Source organism: Phacochoerus africanus, chromosome 11, assembly GCF_016906955.1.
Source record: "Phacochoerus africanus isolate WHEZ1 chromosome 11, ROS_Pafr_v1, whole genome shotgun sequence".
Taxonomy (NCBI): Eukaryota; Metazoa; Chordata; class Mammalia; order Artiodactyla; family Suidae; genus Phacochoerus; species Phacochoerus africanus.
The window spans coordinates 72,060,788-72,085,475 of record NC_062554.1 but is presented as its reverse complement, the minus strand read 5'-3'; the positions used below and the strand labels follow the sequence as shown (position 1 = coordinate 72,085,475).

The 24,688-nt window shown below is 39.0% G+C and overlaps 1 protein-coding gene across 1 annotated transcript in view; it reads left to right on the top strand.

The window, feature by feature from the left end:
- The first annotated feature begins 984 nt into the window (after positions 1-984).
- The window catches only part of CDK6 (cyclin dependent kinase 6), a 254,288-nt gene continuing 230,584 nt past the window's right edge, over positions 985-24,688 (top strand). The window contains 1 exon segment of the mRNA XM_047753092.1: positions 985-1,217. Coding sequence (XP_047609048.1) covers positions 985-1,217 — 233 coding nt within the window.

The following is a 24,688-nucleotide window of genomic DNA, read 5'->3' as shown; positions in this document are numbered from 1 at the left end:
ACTGAAAGTAGAAAGAAAGGAAACAATTTCGGAACAGATGTCTGACCACCCCTTCTCGCACACTCCCAGCATCGGGTTACAAGGTCCGGGGAGCCCCCACCCACATTCTGCGGCCCCACACGGGTGGACTCGCGGTCTCTGCACGCCAGGTTCTCCACGACCCCTAAACGTCCCACGACACCCCAGGAGCCCCTTTCCCTGCACGTCCAGGCCTGGGCAGGCGGAGAGGGTAGCAGCGCAACACAATGATATAGGAATAAATATTAAGCCGTGACATTGACGTGCCCGGCGCCTCCCCTCCCCCGCGCTCCCGGCACACTCTGGGCTGCTCGGCACGCCCCCTCTCGTTCCACTGCGTCCTGCGCCCCGCGCTCATCCCCGAGGGGCCCCTGCAACCTCTCGGCGCGAAGACGGCTCCAGCTCAGCAGGGAAAGAAAAGTAACTTCGCTTTTCTCGGAGGAACCAGGAAGGATTAAGCGGCCTGGGAGAGGGCAGGAGCTCGCGGAGGGTAGCGATGGGGGCTTCGTGAAGGAGGAGGAGGGGCGTCTACTGGAACCCCGAGGAAGGCGCCGGGGATGTCTGATTACACTTTCTTCTTGTCCTCCCGTCTCCTCTTTTAGGTGGAATGACTGTGGACTGAGACGCGCTCGGGCAAAGACTATGTAATCGCCTCGGTGTCTGTGCAGAAGACTGCGCTTCGGGGAGGGAAGAGGAGGGCTCGGCTCTCTCGGTGACTCGGCAGGCGGAGTTTCGCAGCGGCGGCACCAGGGTTGCGCCCGCCCGCGGGGAGGTCGCTCCATCTAGCCCCGGCGGTCGCCAGAGTTTGAGCGCGGTAGTCGGCGGGGTGAGAAAGAGCGAGACCGAGTCTCGGCGCGCGAGGGAGCGAGCCGGGGAGTCCCGGAGGAGGCGAGCGGCGGCCACGAGCGAACCCAGCACGCCCCCCGCCCGCCCTAGCGGCGCCGCGCCGGGCGGCGTCCGGGCGGCATGGAGAAGGACAGCCTGAGCCGTGCCGACCAGCAGTACGAGTGCGTGGCGGAGATCGGGGAGGGCGCCTATGGGAAGGTGTTCAAGGCCCGGGACCTGAAGAACGGAGGCCGTTTCGTGGCGCTAAAGCGCGTGCGAGTGCAGACTGGCGAGGAGGGCATGCCGCTCTCCACCATCCGCGAGGTGGCGGTGCTGAGGCACCTGGAGACCTTCGAGCACCCCAACGTGGTCAGGTGAGCCGTGGAGCGGCGCCCTCGCCGTCGGGGAGCCGCGCGCCTTGGGAGGGCCGGGTCAGAGATCCTCCGGCCTACCAAGATGCTGGGAAGGGGGTGGCTGGGGAGCTGCGTCGCGACCCGTTGATATTACAGAGTGAGAGTAAGTTTTGTCAACAGAGCCAGGAGCCAGAGCCGGTGACCTTGCCAGACGGCGAGCAGAAAGACAAGTCAGAAAACGTGATCCGCGCAGGCACCCCCGCTGCTGTGCCAGTTCTGTTTTCTCCCCGCCTGCCCTGAAAGGGGTCCGGAAAGATGGGTGCCCTTTAGGGACCGAACAAGCCAACCTGAGACGCGCCCCTCCAGCCCCTGCATAGTTTCCTTGGCCATTAGGGGAATTCTTGATACTGAAAATAAGCAAGAAACGGTGATAATTGGTGGGAAGGAAACTTTATTGGTGAAGCTTAGGACAAATAACGTTTAAAAATGCAGAAACTTTTAAGACTAGTTTTGCCAGTCACACCTACATTTTCTCTCTGTTAACGTTACATGATGATAAGGATTCCTGGTTTAAGAGCATCAGTGCTGATACCCAGTTTGTGTCATCTAAAAAAACTTCTTTCAAAAATGTTACCTATTTGTATTACTCTCTGTCTCTGGGCCAGCATAGTTCTTAGGTTGCTTCTCCCAAAGGTTAGATGAGAGTCCAAGATGGGGAATCTTTAAATTCTAAATGTTCTGTCCTTCCCTGTGTAGGTTGTGCTACTGGGTGGAGAGGCAGCAGTTTTTTAAGGCCTCACTTTTGTGGTAACCAGTATTAAACCAAAATGTGTGTGACTTAGAATAATGATGCTTTCTTATTGATCTTGGAATTTACCCATTGTGTGTTTGACATTGTGTGGTGTGTCATCCTTTTTTTTTTTTTTTTTTTAAACAGAGGTGCATAGTTTTAAGTTGAAGAGGAATGCTCAGAAACGTCTACAAATTCCCACGTGATTTTTACCTTTGTTAACTCCTAAGATAATGGGAAAAGGAGGTCTTGAGATCTTCTTTCTTTCTTCTCATCCGATTAGGGGTTCTGTTCAACAAATATGGGTTCACTACTGTATGTGTGCTGTGAATGAAATTATCTAAATAAGCACAGCTAAATATTTTTGTAAAAAGTCAAACAATTTAACATTAGTCATCAAAGCAGAGAGACCCAAGACTGACCTTTGAAATACCAAGTCCTCTACAGACTCAGGGAGCCCAAGTGTCTACAGAATCTTCCTGGGAGGTTTCAGCTTGTCTCCTCTTCCCAGGCTGGGTGATTTGTGTGGTGCTTTGTTCTTGACACAGAATCAGCCTAGAAGGCAGCAAAGAATCATAAATACACAAGTAAGGTAGTAAACAGCTACGGAGATAGGACCCCATTTAACCTTTACTTTAGCCAGTGAAGAAAAGAGGGACAAAAGATCACTAGACTAAGAAAAGGAGTGTTTTAGGAAGTTGGGGTTACATATATAAAAGCAATAGATAACCTTTGTGTTTAGGTTTCTTTGCCGAAAAACAACAAAAACCCTTTTGAGGAGTCTTTCTGATATTGGAAGGCAAAGGGAAGGGTACATTTTGTCCCCTGTAACTTCATTATCTTCCTAGAGGAGCTACCTAGACACTTTGCAGAGGATGAATTCTGCCGCCGCCTGAGCTGTAGGTGCAAAGTTCTTGTTTCATTTTGCTTGTGACCTATGGATAGTATCCAATTAGGGATGTTATATGTAAATAAAATCATGCTCTTCCAATTGTTGAGGGGTTACAGAGGCACCCCTGGATAACAGTCTCCTTTACAAAGCACAAAGCACAATTTATTCTCGCAACAGAGGAAAGTTGTTTTTGCCATGGTGCTAGTAGCTTTTGGCTAATCCCTCTTATTCTCTTGATTTTATCCTCTTGAGATTGGTGTCTTTATAGATTTGTAACTGACCCATGTCTTCCATTCTGTACAGAAAAATTTTAGGAGAGTGTACTTAGGAATGGAAGATAAAGGCATCATTTTCTAAAACCATTTTACCTGTTAAGAGGTGAGGACGAACCTTACCTTTTAAGAATGGTGAGGAGAACCTGAGATAATGTCTATGAGAATACTTTGTACATTTAAGAGTGTTTCAGATGTCCAAGTATTATTTGTGTTCTGGCAGATTGGTGGGGCCCTTGCCATGGAGAAAGTTCCCACTAAGGCATCAGTTCACCTGACCTTTCCTATAGCATAAATCATACTCAAACCCAGACATTACAGGCTCTGGAACCAAGAAGCTGCTTGAATATAATGAGCCTGTAGTGTAGATTGTCAGAAAAGACCATCAGTCATATGCCATGAAATTCAGTGACACTTGAGAAAATTATTGATGATGTCATCCTCACGAGCTGCAGCTCTCCATTCCATTTTATTTCCTTCCTGTTTCTCCTCTTCTGCTTCTGCCTTGGGGCAGTTACTGGCCCCCATGACTTGCTTAGGAATTCATATTTTAAAGGATACTGACATTTGTTCAGGCAGGATCAGGAAATCAAGGACAGGTGACAACAAATGCTTTCCTTCCAAGGAAGAGTTGTCAAAGTTGGGGCCCCAAACCCGTGATTTATTGTTGCCTCACAGGAGCAGCTTTACAGTCCTATGGCTGGCTCTTTAAAGGTTTCTTAAAAGGGCAGATGCCTTTATAAGTGCCTTCAAGTCATAAGTAATTGATCATAATTATAGGCTCATCCCACAGAGAGTTAAAGCCTCTAAGCTTGAAGGAGCATAATCAACTTATTAGTTTTTCAGAAGTTTAAGATTTAATTTTGATGGATTTGCCAGACAAGCTGTCTTGTTACTGGTGGCACTGCACAGGGATAAATGACTTGAAATTCTTGCTCACCTGTGCTTGATGTTTCCCAGGCCCAGCCTTGATCAGCCAGTCAGTTGTCTGGGGGGGTGTAAATTTACTTGCAGTTTTACAGTTGGTAATTCCAATCTTGGAGCCTTTGCTAGAATTAGACTTTAGTACAAACCTCTATTGGAGCTTCTGCACTCCACAAATGAGTCTTGTTTTACATTCTGAACTAAATATATGTATATAGATAAACTAATGTGTTTTATCAGCAATCTGTTTATTCACCAACTCTTTCTGGAGGGCCCACTATTTTCCAGACACTGCTAGAAGTGGACATCAGTGAACAAGTCGAAAAATCTCAGAGTTCCCATCGTGGCTCAGTGGTTAACGAATCCAACTAGGAATCATGAGGTTGTGGGTTCCATCCCTGGCCTCCCTTAGTGGGTTAAGGATCCCGAGTTGACATGAGCTCTGGTGTAGGTCGCAGACGTGGCTCGGATCTGGTGTTGCTGTGGCTCTGGCTTAGGCTGGCAGCTACAGCTCTGATTAGACACCTAGCCTGGGATCCATATGCTGCGGGTGAGGCCCTAAAATGACAAAAAAGACCAAAAAAAAAAAAAAAAAGAAAGAAAGAAAGAAAGAAAAAGTCTCTACATTTAGAGAATTTGACCTTGTGATGGAATGAACAGTTATCTAAGAATTCACTTCTCTTTATTCCTGCTGCCTTGTTTTGCCATATTTAACCTAACCAGTTTCTTAGAACAAGTAACATTTGTGATACTTTGGTTACCATGAATGCGCTGATGGAGCAGTTAGGTAACCAAAACACTAATCAGAATCATGCTTTTTGAGGATTAAATTTCACCTTAGGGACATAGAAATAGATGTGTACAAGAAGATATTGACAGGTAACTAATAGATATGAACATTTGCACTTCATTTATGCCACGAGGATTTAGGAAGGATCCACTGTTTAAAAGTCATGGGGTTAGATGCCGGGAAAGACCCTAGGGTGAATCATGGCTGGCTACTCCTGTCAGGTAATACCCCCTGTGTTTGAAGGAGTAAGATGATCAACATGACCCCAATACATGACAGTACGGTGTCCTTCCAGAGACACTGGTAAGCCCTACCAGTATTGTTTCCACAGGTTAAAGTTGTTAGTGCATCGGTAAAAGTAATTCAAATTCAAGTTGAATTCATTGGTTCAGAAACTAAAACTCATGGCATTTCTGCGAATAAACTTGTAGCTTCTGAATATTTTAAATTATTGATATTAGCGTATTTAATCATTGCCTTTTTAAAGAACATCGAAGAATCCATGTAGCTTAGTGATTATATTCAAGGAGAGTTTCCCATTTCTCTTTTTAAAAAACCTCAGTAGTATATATCATAAAAAGAATAGAAATATGGTTTCTTTAGGAAAATTTAACTATTAGCAGAGTAGAACAAACATGGCATATGATTTGTTGCAGCATAAAGATGAGACCTCAGGTGGGTTAGTTCACAGGACTCCTTCTGAGTAAAAGTGTTATTTTGTAGGGAAATAATATGTTTATTAGAGCTTGTTTGGGCGAAAGAAGGAAAAGCAGGAGTTTGTCTTTTCTGTGTATGTTAAAAATATTGCTTGGTCCTTCATTCTTTGAGTTCCTTGAAAAGTTTCTAATTTATGGAGACTATTTAGTAAATAAACAATTTCACAAAGATGTTCTGCCCATTCCTTGTTCCTGCAGAAGAACTTGGTAGTGCTGAATTGTTGCCATTGATTGCACTGTATCCTTTTTACACAACTGTTACTACCATGAAATTATTAGAATTTCTCTATTAAAGAGAAAATGGCTTCTTAGAGGAAACATGTATGACTTGAAAATCTATGCTTAAGATGTAGTTAAATGGATATCTAGGAAAATGGACTCCTTGATAAAAATAAATATCCCTTAAAATATACCTCACTGTTGGAGTTCCCATCGTGGCTCAGCAGTTAATGAACGCGACTAGGAACCATGAGGTTGCCGGCTCAATCCCTGGTTTTGCTCAGTGGGTTAAGGATCCGGCGTTGCCCTGAGCTGTGGTGTAGGTCTCAGAAGCAGTTCGGATCCCGTGTTGCTATGGCTCTGGCCTAGGCCAGTGGCTACAGCTCTGGTTAGACCCCTACCCTGGGAACCTCCAAATGCTATGGGTGCAGCCTTAGAAAAGACAAAAAAAAAAAATATATATATATATGTGTGTATATATATATATATATATATATATATATATATATATGTATACCTCACTGTTGATGATTTCCTAGGAGTATTTTAAAAACAAAACATCCGGAGTTCCTGTCGTGGCTCACTGGTTAATGAACCCGACTAGGAACCATGAGGTTGTGGGTTCGATCCTTGGCCTTGCCCGGTGGGTGAAGGATCCGGCATTGCCGTGAGCTGTGGTGTATGTCACAGACGCGGCTCGGGATCTGGGACTGCTATGGCTGTGGTGTAGGCCAGTAGCTGTAGCTTTGATTCTGTAGCTCCACTTCAGCCCCTAGCCTGGAAACTTCCATATGCCAAGGGTGTGGCCCTAAAAAGACAAAAGACAAAAACAAAACAAAAAACATATTTATACTGTGTCATTGGAAACTCATGAATATTAGGGTTGGAAGACACTTTGGAAGTCTCTGAACCCTTTTATATTGTAGATAAAGAAATGAAAGGCCAGAGGTCAAACAGCTTGTCTATCATTGCCATTTTAAAGTTGTTGGCTTACTCCAAAATCTGAGTAGTAATTTTTAAATAATTCTTTTTGTTTGATGGAAGAAGTCAACTCAAGTGAGTATGTTTCTAGTTTGGAAAAAGGAAACTGTGTGTAGACAAAGGTGATGGTTTGCCAGGAACAAATGACATTATCAGCTCAAGAAATTCCTGAATTGTGCAGCATGCCTTACTGAAGTCAATCTGTAAAAAGTGTGATGATTATCCATTAAATTTTGCTTTTAAGGAAATAGGTAATAACTATGATCATTTAAATAACTATAGTTAAATAGTGTGGGTAAATAATGTAGTTAAATCATAAGGTAATGATGTTGAATTCATTTTAGACAAAGAACTGGTAAAAATGTCTAAATGTTTGGTATTCCCATCTGATGAATGAACTATTACATGGTGTGACTCTGGCATCCTCTACCCATTTGGTGAAATAAACATCATCATACTTGAAAACTAGGTAGCATAAAAACCTTTAGATGCCTAAGCAGTTCTTTTTACCCTTGTTTCTTTTTTAATTGAAGCCTAGTTGGTTTAATTGTTGTGTTAATTTTCACTGTACAGCAAAGTAATTCAAATATATATTATATACATATATAATAAATATATATTATATACATATATAATAAATATATAATATATATATTATATATATATACTTTCTTATATTCTTCTCCAGCATTTGTTATTTGTAGGCTTTTTGATGATGGCCTTTCTGACCTTTGTGAGGTGGTACCTCGTTTTCATTTTGATTTGTGTTTATCTCAGGATATTGAATATGGTTCCCTGTGCCACACAGTAGGACCTTGTTATTTATCTCTTCTATATGTAATAATCTGCATTTACGAACTCTAAACTCCCAATCCACCCTTCCCTTAGCCCCCTCCCCCTGGCAACCACAAGTGTGTTCTCTATGTCTTGGAATCTGTTTCTGTTTCGTAGATAGGTTCATTTGTGTCATGTTTTAGATTCCACATGGTAAGTGATTCATATGGTATTTATCTTTCTCTTTCTGACTTGTTTCACTTAGTATGATAACATCTAGGTCCATCCATGTTACTACAAATGGCATTATTTCATTCTTTTATGCCTGAGAAGTATTCCATTGTGTATGTGTACCGCATCTTCTTTATTCATTCACTTTTGATAGACATTTAGGTTGTATCAATGTCTTGGCTATATGAGTAGTGCTGCAGTGAATATAGGGGTGCATGTATCTTTTCAAATTACATTTTGGTCTGTTTATATGCCCTGGAGTGGGATTGCTGGATCATATGGCAACAGTATTTTTAGTTTTTTGAGAAACCACTATACTCTCTTTTGTAGTGACTGCACCAATTTACATTTCTATCACCAACGTAGGAGTTCCCTTTTCTTCACACCCTCTCCAGCATTTGTTATTTGTAGGCGTTTTGATGACGGCCTTTCTGACCTTTGTGAGGTGGTACCTCATTTTCATTTTGATTTGTGTTTCTCTAGTAATTAGTGATGTTGAGCATTTTTTCATGTGCCTTTTGTCCATCTGTGTGTCTTCTTTGGAGAAATGTCTGTTTAGGTCTTCTTCCCATTTTTCAGTTGGGTTGCTTGTTTCTTGTCGTTAAGTTGTACAAGCTGTTTGTATATTTGGGAAATTAAGCCCTCATTGGTGGCATCATTTGCAAATATTTTCTCCCAGTCTGTAGGTTGTCTTTTCATTTTGTTTATGGTTTCCTTTGCTGTACAAAAGCTTGTAAGTTTGACTAGGTCCCATTGGTTTATTTTTGTTTTTATTTCTACTGCCTTGGGAGGCTGACCTAAGAAAACATTGGTATGGTTTATGTGAGAGAATATTACGCCTATGATCTCTTCTAGGAGTTTTATAGTGTCATGCCTTATATTTAGGTCTTTAAGCCATTTTGCTTTTATTTTTGTGTGTGATGTGAGGGTGTGTTCCAGCCTCACTGATTGACATGCCGCTGTCTGACTTTCCCAATGCCATTTGCTGAATAGGCTATCTTTTATCACTGAGTATCCTTGTCTCCTTTGTTGAAGATTAATTGAACATAAGTGTATGAGTTTATTTCTGGGCTCTCTATTATGTTCCATTGAGCCATATGTCTATTTTTGTGCCAATGCCACACTGTTTTGATTACCATAGTTTTGCAGTATTGTCTGAAATCTGGGAGAGTTATGTCTGCTACTTCATTCTTTTTCTTCAGGATTGGTTTGGCAATTCTGGGTCTTTTATGGTTCCCTATAAATTTTAAGATTATTTGTTCTAGTTCTGTGAAAAATGTCAAGGCTAAGTTGATAGGGATCATATATTAAATCTGTAGATCATTTGGGTAGTATGTCCATTTTAACAATATTAATTCTTCCAGTCCAAGAACATAGGTATTTGTTACCCGTGCTTCTTAAAGAACTGATCACATGATTTCTATTTTTCATGAGGTTCAGATAAATTTCTCAGTCTTATTAGGAAGGAAATTAATTCTGAGCTTCCCGGTGTGGTAGAATACAGCAGCGATGAAATACAAATGCAGGAGAATTGGCACTAGGAGAAGGTAGTGTTAGTAAAGTTGAGCTTTATCCCAGGGCCAGGAGGCAGCACTGAAAATGGACACTGGTGGTTATCTAGCTTGCCTACAAAAAGATTACCATTTAAGTGGTAATCTGTAGATGCTAAGTCTACTGAGACAGGCAGGTGAGCAGTCAGAGGGCGGAGTTTTATAAGAGCCACTAGGCAGTTGTTTTGAATGTCACCAATTTGCCACCATACTTGCTTTTGTTTTACCAGCTGCACATGTAACTGCTCTCCATTGAGGTGACATAAAAGCACCTTAAGGCATGTGCCAGGGATCTGTGTGAGTGTGCAAGTGCAAGCCTGGTAGTCCATTTGGCAGAGAATTATTATTAAATATTTAAGGGTTTACCTAAATTTGAACAGTTACTGGCTTTGTCATTTAAGTAGCCATTTAAATGATTGATTTCTCTTTGGCCTAACTGAAGGATCTTATTGGTTCAGTAGAGTTAGAATCTCAATTTAAGAATTTTTTCCTTTGAAAAGTGTCTTATAGTTAACCTAATCCAACCCCCTTTGGCCTGTGTAGGAATTGTTTTGTAAATTATTTCATAAAAGAAGTGTCTTATTTTTAGTTGGCTATTTTATTGCAGTTCCATACAGTGTAGGTATAAATTGAGGATAACTAAGGTTCAAACACAGATTTATATTCAGTGTTAACAGGACAGAATGATTAATGGTCATCCCCTGGGATAGCAATGTATTTTCAGCTTAATGATTTTGTGTTTGTGGACTTGAGGACAAGGATCCTGTGTTCTTTTATATCCATAAATAACTGTCTATTACTGGAAGTTGCCCAGTATGTTTCCTGAATGAATGAAGAAGTAGAAATAAATTAAATTATAAACCCCTCAGGTGAGAACGTTTCATCCTTTTAGAGTTGCCTATAGCGTTAGTATCTCAGGCTAAACCCTGGAAGATTATTGGTATTAACTGTAATGCATCTCTTACTAAATGACCTTGACACCAAGGTCATTTAGTAAGCATTCAAGTATTTACTGATATTTAAAATCTTCCCTGTGACTGTCCATTTATCTTCAATACTAGCTTCAGCTTTGGTAGGATTTTCTTGTGTTCTTTGTGTGCATTTATTCCACGTATCCTATAGTCAAACTGACTTCCATTTCCCCTCAAGTTGCTCTTTGCCAGCCACCTCTGTGACTTTGGCGCCAATCTTGGGGTGTGCGCTCAGCGCCCCTCTCTGTACCACTGTTCCCGCCTATTGAAATGCTCTGCATCCTTCAGAACCAAGCTTTAATGCCACCTTTGTGTGCGTATGTGTGATGTAATCCTTAATACTTTCATTTGGATAAAATTGCTCCTTCCTTTGAACCCTGACAACTGTGGATCTCCCTTAGGGCATTTAGTATACACCTGCCCCTTTATGTTATTATGTCTGTTGTATAAGATATAATATTAATCCCTCACACCACCATTTTCTGATCCTCTAAGCTTCTACACCCCAGTGGTGAGCTCCTTGAAGCGGAGAGTGTATCGTGGTTTTGGTCATGTCTATTTACATTCTACATCCAGTGGAAATAAGATGGATAAATGAACAAATGAATGAAATAATAGAAAGGAGATACAGTTATTAAAGAAGAAACCAAATGGATTATTTCCATCACATGAATATTAATATTGAGGAGTGTCAGATAAAGAGGGAAAATGGATCTGTGTATTGGGTTATACTTATTTGGTTTCTTGGGAATAATAAATATGGAAAAGACAAAGTTTTGTTTGGTTTTACTTCAGCCTGTATAGTTTATATTAAAGTGAGTGTTAAAATGTAAGCAATTCCCATAGTTAACAGTACAGCCTTGGACTTAATTTATATACTGTAAAGAAAACATTAACCTTAGGAAATGTGCACATATGCAGTAAAAGTCGAAAATGGTTTGAACATTTTAAAATGTCAGAATGTGTGATATTTTAAATACATTTTAATCAGTTGCCTGAATTCTTTTAATTTTGTGCTGGAAAAACTCTTAGGAGGAGCAGAATCAAATAAAGCTTTCCTAATAATTTCTAAAGGATAACAAGATTCTGAATTCCGCTTAAAAAGGGATATACATGAAAGCCCTAGATAAACTCTAACATACTGCAAACTTGTCAATTATCATATTTTGGAATTTACATTTAATTAAATGTTTGTGGTTGACATAAATTACTAAAGGGAAGTAACAGGTTTAAAAAAAAAATTCTGAATTCCATTAAAACATTGTCTTATATTCTTCTTCATAATTTGAATACAGAAAATTTGAAATCCACCTCAACAACTGGTAGGTTTAGTTAAGAAATATTCATCTAGCCTGAATTAATGCCCCTGCCTCAAGATACACAGGGTTGATGTGTGTATGTATCTGTGTGTGTGTATACACATGTCTGTGCACCCAGAACAGTTGAATTTAAGGTCCCTGAAAGAAGGGACTGTTTTTTCTTGTTCCTTGCTGTACCCCAAGCTCTTAGCATGGTGGCGTGTGTCTTGTAGCCCAGAATAAATAGCTGTAAATGAATGAATAAGTGCTGTGCCATCTAATTCAGAGTTGTTGTGTTTTTTTTTTTTTTTCAGTCAGAATTGGGTAATACTGTCTAAAAGCATCTGTGAGATCTATAGCATTCAACAAATATTTATTGGTTATCTGCTATTTAAGTATTTTCTTCAGTATGATTGACAGTGATCCGAGAGAATACCTACATCTTGAAATGTTTACCCCCCCAAATGGTATTAAGTCTGAAATGTGTTTCAGAACGGGGTAGGGATGAAACAAGCTGATCATTGTTGAAGATGTGGAAGTTTCTTGCACTAGTCTCTCTTTTTTTGTATATGTTTGAAATTTTCCATAGTAATGTTTTTTAAAAGTTCCCAGTCGTGGACCAGCAGTCAGAATAATTGATTCTATCCTGATTCTTCTATTAGCAGAGTGACCCAGAGTCAGCTCCTTAACGTCTCTTGGCTGCAGTTTCCCACAATAAAGTAGAAACTATTACAACTCTTGACTTTAGAGTTTCTGTGATCAAATGGAATTACATATATGAAGGTCAAATGTAAGATATTAACAAAACAAATTCCTGCCTTCGAGTAGTTTATAATTTTGTGGAGGAAACTGACATGTACACAGCTATCTGTGTTGCTGACAGATAGTACTTTCATTTTCCCCCCACAATGTGAAAGTATGAATGGAGCTAGATATTTCTGAAAAGATGCATATTGGATTTATAGTAATTATAGTAAAACACAGTTCTTTACCTGGGTATTGGTAATTGGTGTTGCCGTATCCAATACTGTATCATGTTCATTAATGGATTTTTTTGTGGGTGGGTCTGAGGACACAGAGCTCCTGAGAACACAGTGTCAAAATTGATGGGAGCCTGATTTCTTTCGTATTTCACTATTCAGATTAACTCAAAGAGGAGTTGAAATCATTGCTTGTTCTTTCTCTCTTTTTAAATTTCAAAGTCTCAAACAGAATTATTCCTTTTATGTCACACATTGGAATTTCTATTTGTTTATTTTCTGAAGTTCTTAGGGCATGACTGCCTTAGGACATTTGAAATTTCATTCCATATCCTCTGTGTTTAAGTCGCTAAGATCTATCCAGGGAAAAGAAGCAGTTCTCTTTCAGGGGCACTAATCTCTAGAGAAATATCTGTTTTATTTTGCTTCCTTTGATTGCTAAGTAATCTCATCAGTTTCTATGTTAGGTATTCCTAATGGTTAGTATAAAACATTTACTTTTCCTTAAGTGCTTTATTTTGAGAAGATATAAAAGTATAACATTGGGCACATTAACGCTTATGCCTATTCAGCAACAGAACAAGAAAAACACAAGACAACTTTGCATTTTAAAGTTTAGGCTTTTAGCTCTGAACAGTACATTTAAAGCTTTTTGGTGGAAACCGAGACGCTCTCCGAGTGGTTTCAAGTTGGGAGTTTTAGATGATGTCGTCTACATTCCAACCATGTAGAATCACTTAAAGAAGTTATTAAATAGCCTTGGGTAAAAAATGGAATTTTTTTTGGAGTTCCCATCGTGGCTCAGTGGTTAACGAATCCGACTAGGAACCACGAGGTTGCGGGTTCAATCCCTGCCCTTGCTCAGTGGGTTAAGTATCCGGCGTTGCCATGAGCTGTGGTGTAGATTGCAGACGCGGCTCAGATCCCCTGCTGCTGTGACTCTGGTGTATGCTGGTGGCTGCAGCTCCGATTTAGACCCCTAACCTGGGAACCTCCATATGCCGCAGGAGTGGCCCTAGAAAAGGCACAAAAATACCAAAAAAAAAAGACAAAAAAAAGGAATTTTTTTTGTTGAGCCGTAAGAAACCAAGAGACAGATTTAGAGATCAGGTTAGAACGGATTCCCATTGCGAATCATGAATTAAGCATATTTAAACTATGGAATTCCCTTTAAAGAACCAGGACAGCATCCCTAACTTGAAATAACACATTCTCCCTATTAAGACACAGAAGAAAAGTTGTGACATCCTGCTAGTCATTACAAATTATTTTAAGCCCATGAGATTTCATCAGTGGTAATTTACTTAACTACTACTAGCACTAGTTCATTAGTCTAGAACCTAGGGTTAATGATGCCAGTTGGGTCCTCACCTAAACTAGTTAGGTATGCAAAGAAAAAAAGACTGACTCAGAATGATGAGGTTGGTCTCCAGGAGAACCATACAAAAGCATGTTTTTGACTGGGTGGTGCCAATTCCTGGTCCAAGGAAAACAGGACTTTTGAGATGAATCGAGGAACATCTTTGTTTATGAAAAATGATATGGTTTTTCCCCCCACTTCAGTTGATAAACTAAAATTAAGAAGGGAAACCATTATTGGACCGAATGATCTAGAGATATATCCTATGATCTGAAAGGACCACACACTCATTAAAAGCAGGGAAGAATGTGGCAGAAGATGAGCTAAATTGTGGTAGAGGTGAGAGATACTATATGGTGAATATATAAAACAGGGACAAAACCTGTCATGGCTTATTACATAAATGTGATTTTCTTAGACTTCGAAATTTGAAACCTAGTGATTTGAAAGTAGATGAAAATTCTGGCCTATTACGACAGCCCACAATCAGTGCTTGTTGAATAAGTAAACTTAGACTTTCTCAATTCCGTAATAATGATAAAATGGCATAGACTGTCTGATTGCTTTTTCTTGGGGCCCTTACTTCAGCCGTCTTTACATTGTCCATTGTGCCTTGCACGCAAGCATTTGTTGGAGTGAATTAGTATACAATGTATGCTTCCCATTAGAACATAAGCCCCATGAGGGCAGGAATTTTTGTCCATTTTGTTCACTGCTTTTATATACCCCAATATCTAAAACAGTGCCTGGCACATAGTTTAGTAAATATTTGTTGAGTGACTAACTGAATAATTAAACTATGAGAAAACTTTATGATAGTAAAAATGTAAGTTAACACCAAAATTTAACAGATATGTTGTTTTTCTGTTCACTCATTAGTACTTCATTTGAAACTCTAGGATTGTATTGCCTCTAATAGTTATAGTAGTAAATTGTGTTCTGACTTAGGAATTAAGAGTTATTTAATAACAGTGATTAGCAAGTAGACTGGACCTTAAGATATATTTCATCTAATCTAATTCTTCCACTACTGTTTTCATTAAATTAGAAACATGATTTTATGTAAACAGTATTTACTGATATTTTAGATGGTCATATCATTTGTTGCAGAATTGATTCAGATGTTTTGGTGGGAATTTTAAGACATGGTTTCATATTCTCTGGATTGTGAAGTGTTATTTAAAAAGATTGTCATACGTTCTGCTAAAGACTCTGACGTAAGCTGTAAAGCCGTTGTATAAATAGCTCTACCTGTCCTTACAGGTGGCCGATCCCATCAGGAACCTTGCCCCAATACTCCTACTTGGTGCTGACATTCCAAGCATGTTTCTTCTCTGCTTAGATCAGTTGATTGTGATCACATGAAGAATCTGACATGACTTAGTTATGATGAGCTATAATAATAATAACAATAATGATAGAAGAAAAGGAGAAAGAAGGGAGAGAGGAAGAAAAAAATGGAGGAATGGAATAGAGTGGAGTGGCATAGAATACAATAAAATAGAATAGGATAGAAAAGAATAGACTAGAGTGAAAATATGTGGTGTTCCCAGTCAATAGAGAAATAAGGGAGTCGTTGGTAGTTTTTTAAAGTAAGTACATTTTCTGTTAAAGTAATTATTCTAATATTGCTGTGCAGTAAATTACGCCAGAACGTAGGGGCTTAAAACAGCCTTTTTTCTCATGCTCGAAGAGTCAGTAGGTGGGGAATTGGAATAGAATGTATTTGGGAGTGGTATATCTCTGCTCTGTGATGTCTGAGGCTTCAGCTGGAGCTGACATAGCAGCTGGGCTGTTTGATCCATCTTGATCGATCCATCTTCATTCTTGGATTTGCTGTTCATGCAGGCTGGTTGATGTAGCCTAGGGCCTGAGCTGGGTCTGAGGACCAAAGCACTTATGCCTTGCCTCTCCATGTGTCCTGGGCTTCCTCTCAGCATCAAGGATTCAGAGTAATTGGACTTAAATGGTTCGTGGCTTCAAAGCCAGCCAGTGTCTTTGGGAACTGGCAGTGTTACTTCTGCCACATTCTATTGGTTACAAGTGAGTTCAAACCCCCGGGATTCAAGGGGAGGAGACGTATGTCATTTCTTATTAGAAAGAATATGAAAGAACTCATGCCCTCCTCCTTTTTTTCTTTTTCTTTTTTGTAATCATGACATTTATGCGTGGCGATTATTATGGAAGAGTATGGTTAAAAAGCAAAACAAAACGAGACTCCTGCCCCAGTTATCCCTATTCCCAGTATTCAGATAAACTTCTTTTAACTCTGTTTTTGGTATTTCTGATAGTTCTTCGTAAATCTAAATAATGTGCTGTGTTCTATTTCTTGGTACCTAAAATCCAAATAATAACTATTAACTTCCTACTCTAAAAAATGATGATTTAGTTCATCAATAATACTACTTCCCGTTCATCTCCTTCATCTTTTGTTAGATAGGGATTTTTTTTATAATAAATTAGAATAGCATTTTGAAAGATCATTTTTTTGTTCTTTCACTTTTGGCAGTGTCTTGATTCTCCATTTAGTAAGAGAAGAATTTTTTGTTTCCCTAACCTTTCCTCACCTTTGTACTCCCTTTAGTCACAACCTCTATCAGCTACTTTGCTAAAGTTGTTAAACATTTGCATTCTGTTTTGCAACTACAACTGTAGGTCCAGTATTACAACCTTATGAAACTTAAGGAGTCTTTCTTTCTGAAATATAGACATTTAGGTTCTCTTTTCTTACTCTCCATCACTTTACAAAAAATTACACCCGGGAGTTCCCGTTGTGGCTCAGTGGCAATGAACCCAACTAGGATCCATGAGAATATGGGCTCGATCCCTGACCTCGATCAGTGGGTTAAGGATCCAGCATTGCCATGAGCTGTGGTGTAGGTCTCAGATGCAGCTTGGATCCCGTGTTGTGTGGCTGTGGCATAGGTCAGCAGCTACACCTCCGATTTGACCCCTAGCCTGGGAACTTCTGTATGCCGCAGGTGTGGCCCTAAAAAGCAAAAACAAAAACAGAAACAAAAAAATTATACCCTATTTTAGTGTAGTGCTTCTTTGTTTTTCCTGGAGTTTATAATTGCGTTTCTATTTTTTCTTGGATTATCTGCCTTTATCACAGCCTAAACTTTTTCTTTTCAAACACTTCATTATACCATCTATTTATTTTGAATTGTCCCATTTCCTAAAGTTTCTCTGAAGTTTTTATTTATTTTGGACTGGTTATATACCAGCTTGATGAACAGTTGTTTTCCTGGGACTTTTTTTCACTGCTCCTCTGACTGGGAGCTGATCATTCCTGGATCCTGGCTCTTCCTCTTTAGTAGTTCACACCCTTTTTTACTAGAGCATATTTGTGAGTAACGTCCTAAGAAATTGTGTGTGGAAGATAAACTTTCTGAATCCTTACCTATTTGAAAACATGTTTATTGTCCCTCACATTTGATTGTGATTTGACTGTTTTTAGAAATCCAGGATGAAAAATTTTGCCACAGAGCATTGGTCTCTCTGTATTCCGTGTTAGCAATGAGAAATCATCTATCAATATGATTCTCTAATTAGTTTTTAGTGACTTTTTTATCTCGAAGCTGCTAGGATGTGTTCTTCCTAAATACGTGACTGGGTGTGATGTTTTTTAAAGTTCAATTTGCTGGGCATTCCTTGAGATCTTTATATGTACATATTGTTTTGTTTTATTTTAAAAAATTATTTCTTTCTATTCTGTTTTTTTCTCTCTGAGTTTTCCCTGTTAGTCGATATTCAGTCTTTCAGTTGGGACCTCTTATTCTCTGAAAGTTCAATCATACAGATTGACTTCTCTGACTCTTACTGTCTTTTCCTCTGTCTTCTAATTCTATTTTCTTTGGTTCTGTTTTGCTCTATTCTAAAGAATTTTTCTATGTTGTTTCTAAACATCTATTGACATTACTCTTGGCAATTATATTTTTAACCTCAAACCATCTTGTTGTTGTTCTTTGCTTGCTTGTTTTATTTTTTTTTAAAGCGCCCTATTCTGATTTTGTGGGTGTAAATATGTCCTTGAATTGCCCTGAATTTTTAAAAAGTTTTCCATATTTTCTCTCTTTTAGTCAGTATTTTGTTTCTAACCTTTTTGTTTTTCCTATTGCTGGATTCTTTAAATGCCTGGTAATGTTTGGATATTCTCTTGCTTTAAAAAAAAATCAAGTTTATTGAGATATAATTTATATACAGTAAAAGGCATCCATTTTAAGAGTATGTTTTTTATGATGTCTGACCAATTTATACACTCATGTGAACCACCATCACAATCAAGACCTAAGACATTTCCATTACCCTAATGTTCCCTTAGGCCCCTTTGTCAGTCTCCTTCCTCTACCTGGACCCCTGACAACCACTAATTTTCTTTTTGGTCATTAATTCTGTTTGTCCTTTCCAGAGTTTCATATACATGGTGTCAAACAGAATTGTGTTCTTTTGTGTCAGACTTTCACAGATAGTTTTTGAGCTTGATGCATGTTGACTGTCTCAGTAGTTTGTTCTTTCCCATTGTATGGATTTGCCATAATTTGTCCATTCCCCTGTTGATGGTTATTTATGTTGCTTCCAGTATGAAGCTATGATGAATAATGCTGCTGTGAACATTCATTCATGGATGGGTCTTTGTGTTGATATGACACATGGGTTTCATTTCATTTGGGTAAATATCTAGAAGTGGTTGCTGGCTTGTTTGGCAAATGTGTGTTTAATTTTCTAAGAAACTGCCAAACTTTTCCAAACTGGTTGTACCATTTTATATTTCCACCAGCAATATATGAGGGTTCCATTTTGATTTGCATCCTCCTTAGCACTTGATGTTGTCAGTCCTTTTAATTGTATATTAGGTGTGAACTAATACCACATTGTGGTTTTAATTTGCATTTACCTAGTGACTAATGTTGTTGAACACCTTTTCTTTGCTTATTGGCCATTCTTTCACCTTCTTTGAGGAAGTATCTAATCAAATATTTTGGTCATTAAAACAAGACTGGATTATCCTGTTATAAGAGTTATTTACATATTCTGGAACAGTCTTTTGTCAGGTTTATGTATTGCAAATATTTTCTCCAGGTCTTTGGCTTGCCATCTCATTTTCTTAATGGTGTCTCTCAAAGAGGAGATTTTATTTGCCAAAGTTTAATTTATCATATTTTTTCTTTGATGGTTTGTGTTTTTGTATCTTATTTTTGCTTACCCCAAAGGCACACAGATTTTTTTTCCATGTGTTTTCTTCTAGAACTTTATAGTTTTTGCTTTCATGCTAAGTCCGTGATACATTCAAGTTAAATCATGTGTGGCTTGAGGTAAGAGTCAAGGTTCATTTTTTCCCTGTATGGATATCCATCTGTTCTAGCACCATTTGTTGAAAAGACTATATGTCTTCCTCGTTTTGAATTACCTTGGCACCTTTGTCAAAATCAATTGACCATATAAATTTGGGTCTGTTTTTGAACCGTCTGGTCTGTTCCATCGATTTGTATATCTGTACTTTTGCCAATGCCATGATGTTTTGACTACTATAGTCTTATAGTAGGTCTGGAAATTAGGTAGTGAAAGTTTTCCACTTTTTTGCCTTTTTAAAAACTGTTTTTGCAATTTTACCTGCTGAATTTTGCTAGGAATTTTTATATCTATGTTCATGAAGGATATTGTTCTATGCTTTTCTTTTTTCCTAATGTCTCAGGTTTTGGTTTGGAGGTAATGCTGGCCTCATAAAATGAGTTGATAAATGTTTCCAGTTCCTCTGAAAGATTTTCTGAAAGAGTTCATGTAGCGTTAGTATTATTTTCTTTTTACACATTTAATAGAATTTACCAAGGAAGTCATCTGAGTCTAGCATTTTCCTTTGGGAAGGTTTTTAACTACAGATTTTATTTCCTTAATGGACATATAGGTTGAATCACTTTTGCAGTTTGTGTTTTTGAAGGAATTTGTATATTTCATCTAGGTTTGAGGGTTTATGGCATAAACTTTTTATCTTTTAAAAAATTTTGTCCAAGTATAGTTGATTTACAGTGTTCCTTCAATTTCCACTGTATCATATCTTTTTAATGTCTAGAAGCTGTAGTGATTGGCCTCCTTCATTCTTGTTATTAGTAATTTGTATGTTCTCTCTTTTTTCTTGATAATACAGATAGATTTTTGTCAGTTTTACGGACAGTGAACCAATTTTGGGTATCATTAATTTCCTTTATCATTTGTCTGTTGTCTGTTCCACTGATATTCACTTTTAGTTTTATATCTTTTTCCTGCTTACTTTGGGTTTAAATTGTTCTTATTTTTAGCTTCTTAAAATAGTAGGTTAGTGTATTGTTTGTAGAATTTTCTTCTGAGAAAAAAATAGGCATTTATGTACTTTTATTTACTTCCCACAATTGTTGACATACTGTGGTTCCATTTTAATGTCATTCAAAATATTTTGTTCCTATTTTGGTAATTTCTTCTTTTCCTCATGGGTAATTTATTTATTTATTTGGCTGCGCCTGCAGCATGCAGAAGTTCCCAGGCCAGGGAATGAACCTGGGCCACAACAATGACCTGAGCCACAGCAGTGAAAATGCTAGATCCTTAACCTGCTGAGCTACCAGGGAACTCCAACCCAAGGGTTGTTTAAATTTGTGTTTTTTAATTTCCAGACATATACAGGATTTTTCAAATACCTTTCTGTGTAATTAAATTCTGTTATTATCAGAGGACCACCTATAGACTTTTAATTTTTTTTAACTTAAGATTTGTTTTGGTTCATATAGTCTATCTTGATACATATTTCGTTTGATTCTTTTTTGAACTATTTCCCATTTTCCTCTCATTATGTTCATGTTTTCCTTTAAGTCTTTGACCTTATTTATAATAGTTGCTCTACTGCCTTTGTCTGCTGTTTCATAATCTGTGTTATATCTGGGTCTAGTTCTATTGACTGATTTTTCTCCTGGTTGTGTGCTACATTTTCCTGTATATATGCATATCTAATACTTTTTTACTGGATGCCAAACATTGTGAATATTACATTATTGACTGCTGGGTTTCATTCCATACTTTTAAAAATGTTGGACTTTGTTCTGATGGGCAGTAAAATTACTAGCAGTTCAGTTTGATCCTTTTAAAGCTTATTTTTAGTTTTTTTTTTAGTGAGGAGGGGATCTAGTGTAGGCTTTACTTCAAGGCTAGTTAAGGTTCACTGCTAAGGTGGCATTACCCTTTTGTGGTCTCTCCTCTTCGGTTACTGGGAACTAGAAAGATGTCTTGCCTTGTGTGAGCTCTAGGAGTCATTCAGTTTACAACTTCTTGGTAATTGTTCTTTCCTCAGAAGCAGTTTTTTTTGCCTGGCCTCATGCCGTTCCCCATGTGCAGATTGATATTCAGGCAAGAACTCAGTAGATCCCATGTAGATTTCTGAAGCTCTTTCGCTGGGTAGCTTTTTCCTTCAGTATTCTGTCTCATGTATTTTAGTCTCCTTGGCTTCATTGTCTTCTCAGTTCTGATCTCTGCCTAATCAGCTCAGTTAGACTCTGGACCTCACAGGGATTTCTTCCTTGTACCTGAGAGTCTGGAAATTGCCTACAAGGATAAACCTGGGGCAGTACAGGGCTCACCTCATTTGTTTCCCTTCTCTCAGGGATGGCAGACCTGTACTTTCTGTAGGCTAACTTTTGAAAACAGATGTTTCATGTATTTGTCCCTTTCCTAGCTGTTTATGGCAGGTCTTAATCTTTTTGCTTTCTTACTACCTTATATATCCATTAGTTTTTTGTAAAAACTGGGTTTAGGAGTTCCCGTCGTGGCGCAGTGGTTAACAAATCCCACTAGGAACCATGAGGTTGCGGGTTCGGTCCCTGCCCTTGCTCAGTGGGTTAATGATCCGGCGTTGCCTTGAGCTGTGATGTAGGTTGCAGACGCGGCTCGGATCCCGAGTTGCTGTGGCTCTGGCGTGGGCCGGTGGCTACAGCTCGGATTCGACCCCTAGCCTGGGAACATCCATATGCCGCGGGAGCGGCCCAAGAAATAGCAACAACAACAACAAGACAAAAAAAAAAAAAAACTGGGTTGCCATTATGGCTATTTATGCTACATTTCCTTAATGTGGGGGACATTATAATCATCTGGAGAAGAACTGCAAATGTAGAAAGAACATAGTCTCTTTCTTCCATAACGTGTTACACCTGGCTGTCTTAATTCATTGTCATTCTAGATTTTCATACTGTTAATATTCCATCCCCAAAGCCAACAGCTGATAGAAACCCATAACATGCAGTAACTAATTTGACATCATATTGGGAATGTTTACCAATTGATTTTTCTTCAGAGAAATAAACCAAAAAAAATAAATAAATAAACTCACTATGAATTTAATTCTTCACAGGAATTTCCCATGTCGTGATGATTTAAAAGAATAAATTTTGCATGTAAATGAATCATTACAAGCTTAATTGAAGCTTGTTGGATACTCAAGATTACTCACTGTAGTGTGTTTTTGATGGAGACAGGAAGTGAAAAAAGCAAGGTCTATGAGATTTGTGTATATGTGAAGTCATTTAATGTTTCTCTTTGAGGCTTTGGTCACTAGGGTAAATGACTCAAGGTATCTATTGCTGCTTTGCTGTTTTTAAGGGGGAATTTCCCCCCATGTTCCTCTCCTCCTGAAAATAACTAATTATATACTGGAAGTTTCAGTACACTGTTCAGTTTGTGAAGTCAGCATATTTCTGGAAGCCCACTGTGAATGTAATTCTTAGCTGTACTGATGCTTTTGTTTCTCCATCCCTGCAGCCAGCACTGTACTGTAAAGGACACAATTCTATCGCTATTTTTTTTTCCTTCACATTTGATGTGGTAGTTTGCATACAGCTGCAGAGTAGACAGTTACCTTTGAAAGGAACATTTGGCCGCTCTAATTTGATTAAAGAAAACCACCTCAATCATTTCTAGACTGAGAACGTTTTCATTTTAACTTGGCAGTAGGAGTTGGGAATGTACTCAGAGCACTTAGATATGTGGGGGAGCAGTCAGGGAACAAAACCAACTGCTCAGATGAAGAAAGCTTTAGTGCAGTTTTTTCCCCCAGGGCAACCAGTGTTATATAGGATTGCTTCTCTTTCTCTCCCAAATTTTCTACACCCATGATTTTCACCTCCATCTCTTTTTCACAGTTACTTACTCAAGAATTCCAGTAAACTGATTCTGGCAGGGGTAAATTGCTACCCTAATATGATTTGAAGTACTTTGAGGGCCTGAAAAATTATCCCATTTTAACGTAGAAATAAAACCCCAAATCATAAACGACTGTAAATCGCCTTTGCTTTCTTGGCTCGGTTGGGAAAAAAAGGTTTGAGATCATGGGTATGCAGACCGAGGTTGGGAATTCAGCTGCAGCTTGCCTAGAGGAAAATCGCTCACTGTCAGGAGCCTGCAGCCCTGGTGCTAGGCAATTATCTCACACATGTGTCCTTTGCTTCTGAGATAGAAGATCTGATCATCCAGTTTGTATGACAGTTGAAAATACATTCTGCTGCTTGTGGGTTGGCATCAACCTCATAGATGTTATTGAACATGATTGAGCAGGGGCTTTTGAATGCCGGTAGGGTAAACCATGAACAAATTCATGAACCACAGTGCAGTAATTTAACGTGTTGTATTCTTGGGAAAGGTACTGTGCTGGCATCTTAAAATTTAAAAGTTTCAGGAGTTCCCATCATTGCTCAGTGGTTAGCGAATCCGAGTAGGAACCAGGAGGTTGCGGGTTCGATCCCTGGCCTCCCTCAGTGGGTTAAGAATCCGGCATTGCCATGAGCTGTGTGGTATAGGTTGCAGACACGGCTCGGATCCCTCTTTGCTGTGGCTCTGGTGAAGGCCAGCGGCTACAGCTCCGATTAGATCCCTAGCCTAGGAACTTGCATATCTGCGAGTGCAGCCCTAGAAAAGACCAAAAAAAAAAAAAATAGAAGTTTGAGCGTGAAATTTTAAAATGATAAGTTTGAGCTTACATGCAGGGCCTTGGGAATACCACCACATTATTTTTATTGAACAAGCCATGTTCCAGGTATCAGTGTCTTGAAGCTACTCTCTGCTGTAATGGCTGCCTGGGGCTTGCTATCTGTGAGAAAACTAGGCAGCCCCAGTAGGACTGAATCATTTTGTGTAAGAGAGTGAGAAATGCACACAATATTAGAATTTGAAGAGGACTTCATTGGGTTCAGCTACCCATTCCATGAACAAAACCACTCTCCTAAAAAAAAAAAAAAAATCCAAGTGGTAGTATTAAGGATGTTTAATAAATGTTTGCTGCTTGGTGGAGCTATTTGGTCATCTGGCATTCTTCTCCATCTTCTGTCGTCTTTCAGGTGCTGCAGTCCTTTCCACATTTAATCTCAAGACTTAATGCATTGGAAGCCACCCTAGTCTTGTTCTTCCTTTTGAGAATCAAGGGTCGAGAAGCATCTTCCTGCTATTTTTACACACAGTAGGGAGAGTGTAAATCTTTTCAGTCCCATCTGTGTCAAAAAAGCATATAAAGATGGTAAAGGGACTGAAAAAAATGACCGCCCAGAGGCCACTGCTAAATCCAGGTTTGGGGGCTCAAGGTTTTGGGAGGATATAACTTTGTAAATGTAGTCAAACCCCTGGTTAGTTCACAGTACTTATTTATTCCATAATACATTATGTAGTAAATAATGTGCTACAATGCAATAAAATATTGCAAAAAGTAATGCTTGCTGTTTTTTCTTTTGTTTAGATA